At 48.6% G+C, this 16,373-nt stretch overlaps 1 protein-coding gene across 9 annotated transcripts in view; it reads left to right on the forward strand.

Moving 5' to 3' along the window:
- GATAD2A (GATA zinc finger domain containing 2A) overlaps nt 1-16,373 on the forward strand; it is an 82,580-nt gene that overhangs the window by 51,468 nt on the left and 14,739 nt on the right. For 6 of the 9 annotated variants that reach the window (XM_028713327.2, XM_028713326.2, XM_077922080.1 and 3 more), the window contains exons 3-6: nt 375-520; nt 3,403-3,680; nt 13,871-14,000; nt 15,615-15,746. In XM_028713327.2, the coding sequence (XP_028569160.2) occupies nt 488-520; nt 3,403-3,680; nt 13,871-14,000; nt 15,615-15,746 (573 nt within the window). In that variant the 5' untranslated portion in view covers nt 375-487. The remainder of the gene's footprint in view (nt 1-374; nt 521-3,402; nt 3,681-13,870; nt 14,001-15,614; nt 15,747-16,373) is intronic. The other 3 variants (XM_028713331.2, XM_028713330.2, XM_028713324.2) reach the window with 1 other exon arrangement.

Here is a 16,373-nt window from a genome sequence, read left to right on the forward strand (position 1 = left end):
AACTGCCCCTTTCCTAGTACGTTTGCTTGCACGCAGAGTTAGCTGGTTGCCCAAAACTCACAGGATCAAGAAAGATTTCCTTTATTTTCGGGCAGCAGGTAGCACTTGCTCTGGCGGCTGTAGTGGCAGCTATGTATGGAAATGTCTGTACATACCCAATTTCTTTTTCTCTGAGCTGAGCCTCCAGGTAGAGTTGTTGCTGCTTGCGGATTTCTGTTTGGGAGCATCTAGTTGGCCACTGTGAGGGCAGGATGTTGGACTCAATGGGACTCCCCTCTGGTCTAGCCAGCTGCAGGGTTCTCCTCACCTTCATAAACTGAAATTTACCCTTTGCTTTTTCTTTCCTTTCCTTTCCCTTATAACCTTCCCTGCAGTGGCGAAAGAAAGCGGTATTACTCTCCCGCAAGCTCCTTTTCCCTTCGCCTCTCTTCCGAGCAGGAGGTGAATTTATGTCAATATGTGATAGGATTCTGTCACGAGGCACCCCATGCTGGAAAAGACACTGCCTGAATTATACCAGGTTTGTCTCCATTTCTTTAAAGGGAGGCGGTTGGGGGTATTTTAAAAAAAATGTTTCTGGGGCTGCAAACAAACAAACAAACGCCAGCTTCCTGTCTTCTAAGTGATAGAAGGCGCTGTCCCCCATTATTGTGACAGACAGGAAAAGGGGTGGGGGGTGTTGAGCAAGTGGCGAGTCGAGAATTGCAGAGAGGTAACTAGGCTGAAGGGATGCGGGTGGCGCTGTGGGTTTAAACTACAGAGCCTAGGACTTGCCGATCAGAAGGTCGGCGGTTCGAATCCCCGCAATGGGGTGAGCTCCCGTTGCTCGGTCCCTGCTCCTGCCAACCTAGCAGTTCGAAAGCACATCAAAGTGCAAGTAGATAAATAGGTACCGCTCCGGCGGGAAGGTAAACGGCGTTTCCGTGCACTGCTCTGGTTCGCCAGAAGCGGCTTAGTCCTGCTGGCCACATGACCCGGAAGCTGTATGCCGGCTCCCTCGGCCAATAAAGCGAGATGAGCGCCGCAACCCCAGAGTCGGCCACGACTGGACCTAATGGTCAGGGGTCCTTTACCTTTACCTTTTAACTAGGCTGAAACTGACAAAGGTTGTGAGGTTTTCTTCTTCCTTTAGTTTGCAGGCTGGTCTAACCACTAAATCATAGAATTGCAGAGTTGGAAGGCTCCTTGGCCATTGAAAGGAGTTTTGTGGCTTCCCTACTCCTAGGAAGGAGCACTTCAAGCTTAGCTGTAGGTCCAGTTCTCCTTCAAGTCCTGCTGGGATCTGGTTGTGCAAGGTGTTTACACACACACACAAACACAACTTTATTCATGCCGCATTTTGTGCTTCTGTTTTGCATCTTTGTGCTGCCCACCGCCCTGACAGGGCCTTGTACCAATTTAACAAACAAACAACACACCGGCAGCTCTCTTCGGGTGCAAAATTCTGCAGACAAATTGTGAGCTTTGGGAATGGGGAGCACTTGCAACCCCCCCGGATCTTGGGCTCCGACTGCCACCACTCCTAACCATTGGCTACGCTGCCTGCAGGGAGGGGGGAGTCCCTACACCATCTGCGGAGGGGGGTGGGCAAGCCCCTTGATCTGAGGAGCCAGTTTACAGGGGCCAAGGTCCCTTGGGGTCCCCCATGAAACATTTGGGGGGGCCGCCCCTCTCCAAAGTTGATGGCCATTGCCATTCAAGTGGTGTACATGCATATGATTGATTCTGTGGGGCGGGGCTTACCTCCCCCCCCCCCCACCTCAATATTTTATCCAGGTTGGCACCCCTGGCAGCCAGTGGCAGCGGGCTGGGCGCCAGAGAATCCTGCCTCTCTCCCAAATTGACAGAGCAGTTTCCTAGACCTCGTGGTTTGCAAAATGCGCTGCTGCTTCGGCTCTGTGAAGTCCGGAAGGGTTTTCCGTTGCAGGGACAGGCCACCTGCGGCAAACGCATTTCTTTTCCTGCCTCCACCTTGTTTTTTTTACGGAGGGGGAAGTTTCTTCCTCCTGTGCAATGCATCCTGGGAAGCCTTTCCTCCCCCCCACCTTCCTGGTTTGGAGAAAAGTTGCTTTTTCTTTGCCAACTCCCCACTGGGTGATCCTCCTGGGGGCTGGGCTCATGGTGTTCATCGCACACCCCCTAGTCCTTGACTTGGCACCCCCTTTTTTTCTACACCTGTCTTTTGCGGGCACCCCATCCCACCCCGCTTCTCCAAAATGGCTTTCTCAAGCCCGGCCAGCTGACCGCCACCTGTGCTGCCCCTTTAAGAGCACGCCGTGGGGTGGTCTCCCCCACCCCCTTCCCATTTATTCCCTGGGACTCTGTGTTCTGGAATGCCCATCTGCAGCCCCCCAGCCCCACCCCACCCACAAGCAGAGGCAGGGACGGTGGTGGTGGCCGCAGCCGCTCTCGCGCTCTCTCTGCTGCGAGGGGTTAACAACACATAGCCTTGTTGTCTGGAACCAGTTCAGACCGGTTTTCTGGAAAGTGCTTTGTCTCTCCCACTGAATCCTGGGAAAGGGTCATGTGTGGACCCAGTGATGTCATGGGATCACAAACTGACTCAGCTCTTTGCTCCCTGCCCTTCCCCACCCCCGCAACGCCAACCCCCAAATCAGAAGAGGTTTGGGGTGTGTGTGTCTGCCTCTCTTGCAGGTACAATTGGAGAGGGAACACACGCCCCCCCCCTTAGGGTGGGGGCAAAATGCAACCCTCCACCCCACCACCACTTTAAAAAAAACTTTTTTTAACCAGCCCCCCAAATCTCTCCCAGCTACTTCCACGAGTTTTGAGCACTTCCTGTGCAAAACCGGTGGGGAGGGAGAGGGGCAGAGAATGGCTCCCCCCCCCAGCCCTTCTCCTTTAAGACATTATCTTTGGTGGCTTTTAGGGCCAGTGGCGGAATAAAGCCGGTAATCTCTTTAGCAGTAAAAGGCATGTTCTCTGTACCTTAAAAAAATAAAATGCAAGGCCTTTCCCAAACCCCAGGATGTGCCAGGAGGGACTTGGAAACTTTCAGTCATGAGAAGCAGGTGTTCAGGATAACGGGCAGGTTTTTAGGGGGGGGGGGCAAGCAAAATTAAGCAGGTTTTTTTTTAAAAAAAATGTGGGTAGGGAGTCTCCATGTCTTCTTGCAGTGAAGTTGCCCCTGATTTCCAAAAACCCATTTTGACTTCGCATTCTTCCATTTCCCCATGAGTTGAGTTGTGAGTTCTGCTTGAAACAGAGCTGAGCACCCCCTTTTGCACTCCCTAAGCAGCTAGTTCAGACTGCTGCTTCTTTATTACTATTATTTTTTAAAAAAACACATTGTGATACTCTGATCTGTGCTGCCTGGATGACTTACCTTCTTCCTCTTCCCTCCCCTTTTCCTTTCCTTGTGTCACTTCCCCGCTCCATCAGAGTACCATAATGACAGAAGAAGCTTGCCGGACGCGAAGTCAGAAGCGCGCCCTCGAGCGGGAGATCACCCAGAACGACGTGGACTGCAAGAAGATGAAGATGGACAAGGGGCTCCTGGGGGCCCCCGAGGCCAACGCGGAAGGGGGAGACCTCAAGGTGAAGAGTGAACCCACATCTGGGAGAGTCCAGGGACTGTTAAAAGGAGGGGAGATGAAAGCCACGATCAAAGTGGAGGTGCAGACGGGAGACGAGCCGGTGGACATGAGCACCTCAAAAAGGTAGGTGGCCTGTAGATGTCAGGGAGAGAAAGAACTACACAGCTTCTGAAGGCAGCCCTGTATCAGGACGTTTTTAATATTTGACATTTTATTGTGTTTTTATATGTGCTGGAAGCGACCCAGAGTGGCTGGGGAAACCCAGCCAGATGGATAGTATGTTGTTGTTGTTGTTGTTGTTGTTGTTGTTGTTGTTGTTGTTGTTGTTATTAATTGTTATTATTATTACTACTAATACTACAGTCATGCCTCAGGTTACAGACGCTTCAGGTTGTGTTTTTTCGGGTTGTGGAGCCACTGAAACCCGGAAGTACCGGAACGGGTTTGGCGCATGCGCAGAAGTGCCGAATCGCAACCCGCACATGTGCAAACGTGCCGCTGCAGGTTGTGAACGTTGCAGGTTGCGAACGTGCATTCCGCACGGATCATGTTTGCAACCCAAGCATCCACTGTATTATTATTATACCACCCTTGGGTGTCCCAACAGCACCTGGAAGGATGCACGTTTTCCCCATCCCTAATCCAAGAAGAGCCATTCCCCTTTCTCAGAAAAGAATTCCTCTTCTGAATAGAGGCATTCCTCCCATGAGATCTGCAGGGCCACTGGTTTCCCTGTCCCTGATTGAAGAAGAGGCATATCTCCTTTCTCAGGGCGAATTTCTCTTCTGAAGAGAGGCATTCTCCCAGCTCTCTCCCATCCCTGGCATCTCCAGGGACTCCTGCCTGAAGCCCTTGAGATCCACTGCCAGTCAGAATGGGCAGTTCTGAGCTCATGGATCCAAGGGTCTGACTCTGTATAACCCCTGGGGGGATGCAGGTCTTTTGAGGTCCTGGTCTGAATGAAGGCACTCCTCCATCTCTTGCATGCAAAATGAATGTGATTTCTTAGTTCAGGAAAACACCAAGATGCCTCCAGGGGACCTCCTTTCATAGCAGGGATGGGGAACCTCTGTGGCCCTCCAGATGTTCGGCTCCCCATCATCCTTGGCCATTGGAGGGGAGAGCTGCTCTTGCGCTCCAGTCCAACCTGAGGTTTTCCAAAGGCACCTGGTTGGCTGCTGCAAGAACAGGCTAGGTGGGCCATTGACATGATCCAGCAGGCTCTTCTTCAGGCAGAGGCAAACTCCGCCCTCCAGATGTTTTGAGACTACGGTTCCCACCATCCCTGACCACTGGTTCTGTTAGCTAGGGATGATGGGAGTTGTAGTCCCAAAACCAGATGTTTTGGGCCGAGTTTGCCTATGCCTGCTCTTCTTATGTTCTTAAAGCAGACTAGGGGGAGAATCTTGGGTCTTAGGTGAAAAGCCGGTTGTTATTTATTTTGGGCTGCAGTTTGCAGTTTTCCTTGAGTGGCATGGTGTCCTCTTTGTAAGTGCATGCCTTCATTTGGCCAAAAAACAGCACAAAAGCACAGCAGCCGTCTCTAAAAAGTGTTTTCCAAGGCTGGTGATGAGCAAGCAGCGTTCTGGGGAGCCCCTTTGCAGGCTCTGCTTTCCCTGCGGTTTTAAACTCTTAACCCTGGAGCCATTTATTTTGTGGGCACAATTGGTGGAAATGTGAGAAGGTCCACGTTTTAATTTTAATATCGACTACCCCATCCTGCCCAGGTGCCTCTTCGCCCTTCTTGGAAAACTACCTGATGCCTGGTAGCGTTTAAGGCTGTGCTGAATTTTAAAAGATTTATTTGGGATTGATAACAAGGATCCTTGACCTACCGGCTCTTCCGGGAGGACAGGTTATGCTGATGAGCTCTGTGTGTGTCGTCTGTTTGTGTGTGTGTTCGTTTGTTCTCCACACCCCACCCTACAGGCACTATTCACCACACAATTTCAAACTGCAAAGATGTTCTTCTGAGATACTTTATTTTATTTGAGGAGGCGGGGGGGGGGGGAGATGGAATTTATTTCTGCTCTTTTTACTTCCTGTTGGGGAGAAACTTTCCTGGATTCCAAAGAGACTTCTTTCATCCCCAAGATAAGTTACTGCAGGCACACACTCACATGATTCTTCCTGTGTGTCCAGACCTGGGAGGGACATTCAAATATGCTGGGTATCCAGAACAATAGGGACTGGAACCTTGCAACGTTTTTAGAGGAAGGCCTCGTGGCAGACCACCTGCTTTGCATTCAGAATGTCCCATGTCCAGTCCCTGCCATCTCCAGGTAGTCAAGATTCTCGCCTGGGCAGCTTCCACCAGTAATTGGTAGGAGACAATACTTGCCATTCTTTGTTCTTTAATACTGAGCTAGGTGGACTAGTGGTCTGACTCTGCATCCTGTCTGATTTTATATTCCAGATCAGTGTTTCCCAAACTTGGGTCTCCAGCTGTTGTTGGACTACAAGTCCCATCATCCCTAGCTAGCAGGACAAGCGGTCAAGGATGATGGGAATTGTAGTCCAACAACAGCTGGAGACCCAAGTTTGGGAAACACTGTTCTAGAACCATGAGGGCTAGAGTCTTCTTCTTGTCTTTTAAAGGCAGGAGCCTGAACTGTGCTGGATCATCTGCTTTGTACCCAAAACCTCCCAGGTTCTATTCCTGATTTATATCCAGGTGGGGGCTGAGGAAGACACACACACACCCCCTAAAACTTTGGGCAGTTGCTGCCAAGTGAACAATGCAGAGGAGGGAAGGCTGAGCTGAATGAAGCCAGGGCTCTGTGCAAGGCAACTTTCCAACAGCATGAAGGAGAAGCAGCTTGGATGGATGGATGGATGGATGGATAGATAGATAGATAGATAGATAGATAGATAGATAGATAGATAGATAGATAGATGATAGATAGACCGACCGAAGTTCTTTGTGTTGTATAGAGTTTATTATCCACTGCTTAGGGGCTGTTGTAATAAGTGGTACATAAATGGTTGAAAATGAATAATGATAATGATGGTGATGATAATATTAAAAATAGAAATACCCACATGAACAATAAATGCTGCAGTAAAAAGGAAAAACAGGCTGCCTGGACAGCTGTAGCAGGGGGTTGGACTAGATGACCCACAGGGGTCCCTTCCAACGCAACCATTTTGTTACCCTTCCTCCAACGGCCAGCCCCCTGAAAAAGGACTTTAATATTTGGGGGGAATAAGTTCCACTGGACCTGATGGAGGCTTGCTCCCAAGTAAACGTATGTGGTATGTTGACATTTGAACAAGGGAGGAGGCCCTACCTAAAAAGCGCTGTGGGCAGTAGAAGTGTGTGCACAGTTTTTCTTTGCAGTGTCTTCCTAGATTTGCATACATTTCCCACCATTGTACCCAAAGTGGGATACCCTGATATTTTCATTTTTAGCTGCTGTTGTTTGCATTGTTTTGAGTTTATTATACGCTGCTGCGTAGAGGCTGCTGCAATTGAGTGTTATATAAATTGTTGAAAATAGTAATAACTCAGTTGGTTAGAGCGCAGTGCTGATAATGCCAAGGTTGTAGGTTTGATCCCCGGACAGCTGTGTATTCCTGCGTTGCAGGGGGCTGAACTGCATGATCCTCAGGGTCTCTTCTAACTCTATACAGTCATACCTCTTGTTGTGCTTGCTTCACATTGCGGCTTTTCAGGTTGTGAATATGGCAAACCCTGAAGTGTATACTTCCGGGTTTCGCCGTGTCCGCCCCCTGCGCAGAAGCGTTCTGCACGCTTTGCACATGTGCAGAAGCTCTCTATCGCGCTCCGCGCTTGCACAGAAGCACCGCTCTAGTTGCGGACTTTTCAGGGTGCGGACGGCACCCCAGAATGGATCGTGTCCGCAACTAGAGGTCCCCCTGTAATTCTAATAGTTATTTGCATTGTTTTGAGTTTATTATCCACTGCTTAGGGGCTGTTGTGATTGAGTGGTACATAAACTGTTGAAAATAAATCATTTGCATTGTAGGACCTTTTGGTATATAAAATTATTGATGACGATGATGGTAATCATAATAGATATTTGCATTGTTTTGAATTTATTATACTGTACACTGCTTAGTGGCTGTTGTTAACAAGCGGCATATAAATCATTGAAAATAAATAATGATAATATAAAAATAGAAATACCCACATGAACAATAAACGCTGCAGTAAAAAAAACCAAACTAAAATAATGCAAATCAGTACAGAAAACAAATCCATACAGTATTGTGGGTTATATCCAACATTAGCTAGAGAGCAGAGCTATTGAAAGGAATGAACTAACTTAAGTTCCTTAAGTTATGCGGGTCGCACATTTTAGTTTATTTTTCATCTTTGTTGGAAGCCGCCCAGAGTGGCTGGGGAAACCCAGCCAGATGGGCGGGGTACAAATAATAAATTATTATTATTATTATTATTATTATTATTATTATTATTATTATTAGGTCTACTCTTAGTTGGAGGAAACCCACCTAGAAACGTTAAATTGCGTAAGTAGGTAGATAATAAATAAAAGTAGGTAGATAATAAAAAAAGTTTTTCCTTGAACCTAGTAGGATGCCATTAATCGCTGAAGCCACATATAGTAATGGTTTGGTTTTTTAAAAAATATGTATATTATGTTATGCATTTTGTGGTTTTATGTTGTAAAATACCCTCTTGTGATCTTTGGATGAAGGGCGATATATAAATTTAATGAATTTATACAAATCTAAATAATAATCATAATATCTGTTGCCATAAGAATAGAAAGTTTCTGTCTGGTAGTCACTGCAATAAATATATAAAGATATTATGCAAAACGATGCAACTTAGCCAATGAAATTAGTGCCTTAAAACGAAGCAGGAGGAATTACGATGTTAAATGCAGAAATAAAAAAAAAAACGTTAGGTGTACAAAACAGGTTCTGCAGAATCTCACAGTTCAGCTGGTTTCAGAAAGTTTTTTAAGGTTCTTCGTCTTTGCCTGCCTGCCTGCCCTTTTTTTCTGTGTGTGTCTGAATGAGAGAGACTTTTCCTCCTTCCGACCCCCTCCATTTTCTTTCCACTACCTGTCTCCGCCTTCTCTTCCTCCTCCTCCTCCTCCCTCCCTTCCTTCCTCCCCCCACCCCAACAACAACTTCCCACTCCACAAAATGAAAGCAAATGTGTCACGAAACCGGTTCCGACCGGTTGGTTGCCATGACTTTTCCCAGGATGTGGAAAGGAATTGTTTTTTGGGTGTGTTTTTTTTAATCCACATGACCAATGGGATCATGTGACTTTTTTTGGCGGCATGGAGGGGGGGGGAGTTCACCGTCTTATGATGATGCTGTGATAACTGATTATACAAGGGTGACTGTGTGCGTTGTGGATGTGTGCGAGAGAATTTTAGTTTGCACGTAGCAGAAGGGGTTAAAACTTGGCCAGTTCTTTTTCTGTGCAAGAGTGCAGCTCAGGATCCAGGGTTTCAGATGCAAGGTCCCTTTTTCTCAGCCGCGTCTGGAAATGCTGGGCATCAAACCAGGAGCTTCTGAACCCAAAATCCGACCACTTCCCAGGCTGAATTTACATCTCGCTGCTGCCTTGGGCTTCCATCTGTCTCGAGAGGCAATGGAGTCTGCCTCCGGGGGTGAAGCCAACCCACTGTGTTAGCAGCACTGAAGTGACTTCCCCCCTGGGTGCAAGCCTGGGCCGTGGGTCTGGGGGTCCTGGGCTGGCCAGACAGCAAGACCCCCCTCTCGGCCTTACTGAGGGGTCCAAAGGAAATCAGAGCAAGATGTTTGGCTCCAGCTTGGCTGCAGGAGTTGCCAGAAGGTGGTGGACAAGGCGCCATCCAACCGCCTTAGGGACTCCACTCTGGATTTGAGTAGGGTTTATTCCTTAGCCCTTTCTTCTCCCAAAGACCTTCAGATGAAGGGTGGTGTATAATCATCATCATCATCATCATCATCGCACAAGGCAGCAGAGGTTCAGGATCAGAGAAAACATCTTGGACAGTTCGCAAATTGGAGGGGTGGGTGTGCTGGGGTTTTTAACAGAAGCCAATGGTTTGGGAAGCTCTCTGCTTGATAGTACGGTATTTTGTGGCAGGGAAGACTATAGGTGCATGCTCTCCTATGTTAAAAGCAGGCTGGTGTAGCGGGCCCTCTGTAAGAAGAGGATGCTGAGATTCCTGCATTGCAAGTGGTTGGACTAGATGGGCTTTGGGGTCCCTTCCAACTCTACAATTCTGTGATCAAGACTGGACATTCCCTTCTGTAGTCAGGGCTTGAATGTTGCAGACGTCCCAAACCCAGGTATCTCCCAAAGAGAGGGCCTTATTTTCATTGTTTGAAATCGTCAGCTGTCTGCCCCGTTTGCTGAACCTGGCATTGGCCTGGTAGAAACTGCTTTCTTCCTCCAGAGTTCATTCCTGCAAAACCTGACACTTTAAAAACCACAAGCCAGAACTGAAAAGTTTTCAAGGAAGAGTACAGTGGTACCTCTGGTTGCGAACGGGATCCGTTCCGGAGGCCCGTTCGCAACATGAAAAGAGTGCAACCTGAAGCGCTGTATCTGCGCAGGTGCGCGGCGCGATTTGGCGCTTGTGCGCATGCGTGAAGCGCGATTTGGCGCTTGTGTGCATGCGCAAGTGGTGAAACTCGGAAGCAACCCTTTCCGGGTCGCCGCGGGACGTAACATGAAAGAACGTAACAGGAAGCAAACGTAACATGAGGTATGGCTGTACATTGGCCAGTATCTGCATCAACTGCAAGAAAGAAGTTTTACCTGAGTTAGTTCCACTTTGAGTAGACCCATTGAAATGAATGGGCTCCACGGTCAGAGGCAATAACCTCTGAATATGGGTTGCTGGGAGTCGTAACTGGGGAGAGTCGGTGTTGTGCTGTAGTCCTGCTTGTGGGATTCCCTTTGGGGCATCTATTTGTCTCCTGTGAGGACAAGAGGGTGGGCTAGTATAGGATCAGAGTTGGAAGGGGTCCTCTAGGATCATCTAGTCCAACCCCCTGCAATACAGGAATATGCATCTATCCCTTATGGGGATTGAACCTGTAACCTTGGTGTTCTCAGCACCACACTGTAACCAACAGATGGCTCCCCTCTGGCCTGATTCAGCTGCAGGGCTCTTTTTTGTATTGCACAATGTTAGTTGTGTCCATGCGTTTTGGTTCCTCTGCTCAGAGTATGACTACCGCCAGATACAGCAGGAACGCTTGCTTGCTTCCTTGAGGGTTGTTGGAAGAGCTCTTCTGCAGTGTGGTGTAGTGGCTAGCCCAGGGTTTCCCCAACTTAGGCCTACAGCTGTTTTGGACTACAACTCCCATCATCCCTAGCTAGCAAGACTAGTGGTTGGGGATGATGGGAGTTGTAGTCCAAAAACAGCTGTAGGCCTAAGTTGGGGAAACCCTGGGCTAGAGTGTCAGACTAGGAGCTGGGAGACCAGTGTTCAAATCCCTTCACTCAGCCATGAATCTCACTGGGTATCAGTCACTGCTCCTCAGGCTAACCTACCTCACAGGGTGGTTGTTCTGTGGGTAGAATAAGGGGTGAGGAAAGAATTGAGCTCCTTGGATAAAAAGGTGGGGTGTAAATGCATTAAATGACGTTTAAAAAAAGCAAACCAAAAAACAAGCGAGTGGAAACGTAAGTTGAGTCTGCAGCAAAAGTCCCGTGTTTAGATCCATCCATCCATCCATCCATCCATCCATCTATCTATCTATCTATCTATCTATCTTCTTCGGAATCAGGTCTGCTTATCAAAATAAAGAGAGGGCCTGTGAGAAAGTACTTGAGCTAGGGGCTTGTTTTATTGTCTACTGAAAGAAGTGAGGGCGGGTGGCGCTGTGGGTTAAACCACAAAGCCTAGGACTTGACAGTCAGAAGGTCAGCGGTTCAAATCCCCACGACAGGGTGAGCTCCCGTTGCTCGGTCCCTGCTCCTGCCAACCTAGCAGTTCGAAAGCACGTCAAAGTGCAAGTAGATAAATAGGTACCGCTCCAGCGGGAAGGTAAACGGCATTTCCGTGTGCTGCTCTGGTTCACCAGAAGCGGCTTAGTCATGCCGGCCACATGACCCGGAAGCTGTACGCCGGCTCCCTCAGCCAATAAAGCGAGATGAGTGCCACAACCCCAGAGTCGTTTGCGACTGGACCTAATGGTCAGGGATCCCTTTACCTTTACTTTTTTTATTAATAATAATAATAATAATAATAAATAATATTTATACCCCGCTCTCCCAGGCCAGAGCCGGGCTCAGGGCAGCTAACACCAATAAAATCACAGTAAAAACATAATAGGGGGGGAAACCCAATTTAAAATACAGGTTAAAATGTGATTTAATATGCAGCCCTATTTTAATAGTAGCCCATAGATCAAGACCGTAAGGGGAGGGAAACATACGGGTCAGACTGAGTCCAAACCAAAGACCAGGCGGAACAGCTCTGTCTTGCAGGCCCTGCGGAAAGATGTCAAGTCCCACAGGGCCCTAGTCTCTTGTGACAGAGCGTTCCACCAAGGGGCCAGTACTGAAAAGGCCCTAGCTGAGACCAATCTAACCACCTTGCAACTTGGGACAGTCAGCCTGGAGACCACCGTTGGTTAGAGCCTGGTGCTGATAATGCCAAGGCTGCAGGTTCGATCCCCATCAGGGGCAGCTACAAATTCCTGCATCGCAGGGGGTTGGACTAGAGGACCCTTAGAACCCCCTCCAACACTATGATTCTAAGAAGAATGTAATGTTTGCAGAGGAAGAAGTGTGCTCTTTAACAAGCCGCGCTATATCTGGCTTGAGCCTCTCAAGTTTAGTGGGTCTCCACTGAGTTAAGGTTTAATTGCATGGGGTCCTATCGGGTCCACCGATCTGGCCTGGTTCTTCAGAAATGGGGAAGGGGAATAACCTCTCTCTCACCTTTTGTCCCCATTTGGGGGAATGATGCATTTTGAATTGTATTAGGCTGCCCTCTAGAGACTCTTCTAAGTATTGCAGCATCCGCAGAAACCTCTCCTTGAGACCACTTGCTACAAGTGGGGTGAAAGTTCTGCTAATTTACAACAGCAAGAATTTTATTATTTGTTCCCCGCCCATCAAACTGGGTTGCCCCAGGCACTCTGGGCGGCTTCCAGTATATGCAAAAAACATAATAAAACATCAAACATGAATAATAGCAATCTGATCCATATAAAAAGTCACAATAACTTTCAAATGAACAGCATATCAAATAAAGCAATATTCAATAATTCATTAGAATCTACTAATGAACAGTAAGATCATCATCATCATCATAATACTTATTTCCTTGATATCTGATGGGACGGCATTCCACAGGGTTCCCTGTAGCTTCGTGTCTCACAGTGAGGGAAGGACCAGAAGGCCCTCAGAGCTGGATCTAAGTGTCTGGGCTGAACTTGAAGCTCCTAGTCTCAGGACCTTGAAAGACCTGGGTTCGAATCCCCACTCTGCCCTGCAACTTGGGCTAGTCACACTCACAGGCATGCCATGAGGAGTGCTTGTATGCATGGCAAAAACCATGCCCACCATCTCAATCTCCTTGAAGGAGATGTACATTTGGTAATAAATGAATAAAAATATTGGTGTCTCCCCTCCAAAGACCAGCCCACATGTTTGGCCAGCCTTCCCAAACCTGGAGTCCCAGCCAACAGCCAGTGGTGATGGACATAGTTATAGTGCAACAACATCTGGGGGTCACAGGTGCCCCATCCCTGCTCTCAGAAGGAGCATTCTGTACTGCGGTGGTTCTCCAAGTGGGCAGTACCACTGCCTAGCAGGTATAAATGGCTGTCGAGAAGCCAGCCTCCCTGGATCAAGTTCATCGATTTTGTCGAAACTAAATAGTTTCAGTTGGATGTTGAATGAATGTGCACCCACTTGTTGCTGAATTTGATTGTGTCGTTTGCTTCAGTGGGCTTTGCAAACCGCTGTTCTGAGCGATGCTTCTTCAGGGTAGGGGGGTGAGTTTATGGGATCAGGGGGGAGAGTGCCCTGAAAAGTTCGGTTGCTGTGTACAAGAGGTGGAGGAATGCCTCCGTTTAGAAGAGCCATTCTCTCCTGAGAAAGAGGAATGCCTCTTCCTACTGCAGGACCGCAAAACCTTTGGCGCTCTGGGTGCTACTGGACTCCAGCAGCCAGCATGACTAGTGGTCAGGGATGATGAAGCGCAGCAGCCTCTCTGAAGGACATACATTGGGGAAGGTGGGGTGTTAACTGAACAACAGCCAGCTGGAACTGTTTCACTGTGTTGTCTTAATTTACTGTTATTTATTCTCTTCTCTTCTCTCTGCTTTTCTTTTTGTGTGTGGGGTGGCTCCTTCAGCGACGTCAAGCGAGAGAGGAGGGTCCCTTCGCCTGATGTAATAGTACTATCGGACAATGAGCCGTCGAGCCCAAGAATGAATGGATTGACGAAAATCCCGTTAAAGGAGACCAGCACAGAGGTGCTGATGGTAAGTCTTAGCCCGTGCCTTATCGTAGCTGCCTCTCCTCACTCGGTGCATTCAGGCCAGGCGGCTGTGAGCTTTCTGTTTTCATAGCTTCCTCCTGTTCTGTCTTCCGCTGGGACTTTTCCTTGGGTGTGGCGCTGAAACAAGCCATCCCTTTTTGTACATCTCTTCTCATCCACACACATTTTGCTAAAACTCTGATTCACCCAGTCACCGCTTGCCTTTACTTCTGCAGCCTCTGGGGCTTTACCCTCAGGGGCAGCTGGAGCCCACTCAGGCTGGGTGCCAAAATTTATACAGACGTACCTTGGAAGTCAGGACGCGGGTGGCGCTGTGGGTTAAACCACAGAGCCTAGGACTTGCCGATCAGAAGGTTGGCGGTTCGAATCCCCGCAACGGGGTGAGCTCCCATTGCTCAGTCCCTGCTCCTGCCCACCTAGCAGTTCGAAAGCACCTCAAGGTGCAAGTAGATAAATAGGTACCGCTCCGGCGGGAAGGTAGACGGTGTTTCCATGCGCTGCTCTGGTTCGCCAAAAGCGGCTTAGTCATGCTGGCCATGTGACCCGGAAGCTGTACACCGGCTCCCTCGGCCAGTAAAGCGAGATGAGCGCTGCAACCCCAGAGTCTTTTACGACTGGACCTAATGGTCAGGGGTCCCTTTACCCCTTTACCTTGGAAGTCAAACGGAATCCGTCTGGAAGTCCGTTAGACTTCCAAGGCGTGGTTTCCGATTGGCTGCGGGAAACTGCTCTGGGCGTTTGGCTTCCGGAAATCATTAGAAAACCGGAAAAATCACTTCCTGTTTTTGATCGTTCGGGAACCGGAACGTTCAAGTTTACAGGCGTTTGGCTTCTGAAGTTCCACTACACACTGTTTTATTATTGAAAAATATTGGATTTGATTTGATATGTTAATTAGATGTTCTTATTGGAAAATTAATAAATGTTTTTTTAAAAGGGGGGGATAATATCACTAAGAAAAATTAACAATAATATTAAGATATTTGAAAAGCTAAAATGCAGTAGACTGCAAGCAGGTTAAAACTCACACCAGCTTTCTAAATATCTGACTAGGCTTGTCTAAACAAAAATGTTTTTAGCTGGTGCTGAAAAGGGATTGGTGAAGGTGCCTGCTTCATCTCATAGAATTGTACAGTAGGAAGGGATCCCAAGGGTCACCTAGTCCAACCCCCTGTGATCTAGGAGTCTTTTGCCCAACGTGGGGCTTGAACCCATGACCCTGAGATTAAGAGTCACATGCCACATGTGACAGTTCCAGTCTGCAGGTGCTGTCCCCAAACCATGCCTGCAGGCAAGCAAAACTGGGCATCTGTAATGGCAGGTGATTGACAGGTGAGCAGCCCCACCCACCTGTCAAAGGCGCCCATAGAGCAAGGAGGGGAGGAGGGAGGTCTGGATCCACTCTGCTGGCTGGGGCCCAGTCCTGCACCCCTTACCTCCCCATGGCTGTTGCCTCTCTTCCCTGCAGACCCCTCCCCAAAACGTCATCCCTTTCGGCTTTAAGACTCCTTCGGGTAGTGATAAAGCGGGATATCAAATCCAAACTCCTCTTCTTCTTCTTCTAACTGGAGAATTAAGCCCCCTTTCCCTCTTGCAGAAGAGCAGCCCTGAGGAGCGGGAGCAGATGATCAAGCAGCTGAAGGAGGAGCTGCGGTTAGAGGAGGCGAAACTCGTCCTGCTGAAGAAACTGCGGCAGAGTCAGATACAGAAGGAGACGACGGCCCAGAAGGTGAGAACGCTTCGCTTGCTGCCGGCTACTCCGCGGTGGATCGCCAAGGCAGCTGTGCGCTGGGGGGGGGGGGTGTCCCAAGAATTTCAGGAACCAAACAGTCACATTGACTTTTGAGCCATCAGGTCCCACACTGGCAACTTAGCATTCTGTTTTGGCGACTGTAACCCTGGTTGAAGGAGCCACTTGGTGCCTAGCTCTTATTTATGAGTTTCTAACACTGTAGGCCAGGTGTGAGCAGCCCATCAAGGGCTGCATTCCCTGTGAGAGACTCTCTTGGCCGCACGCTGCCACTGGGTGCAAAAGCCTTCTGGGTGAACTCACCTAGAATAAAGATTGCCCTGCTTCACCCTTGGGTGCCCCTGGTTTAAAATATTCCCAATCCCTTGCAAGCCTACTCGGGAGTAAGCTCCACAGAGTCTGATAAGCAGTACATTCAAAGACTTATCCCAGTTCCACACACCCCCAACAACAGGCAAATAGAGCTGTTGTTCTGGAAAGTGGCTTAAAGAACCGTATTTTTTGCTCTATAAGACTCACTTTCTCCCTCCTAAAAGTAAGGGGGAAATGTGTGTGCGTCTTATGGAGCGAATGCAGGCTGCGCAGCTATCCCAGAAGCCAGAACAG

Source organism: Podarcis muralis, chromosome 18 (genome assembly GCF_964188315.1).
Source record: "Podarcis muralis chromosome 18, rPodMur119.hap1.1, whole genome shotgun sequence".
NCBI classification, from domain to species: Eukaryota; Metazoa; Chordata; class Lepidosauria; order Squamata; family Lacertidae; genus Podarcis; species Podarcis muralis.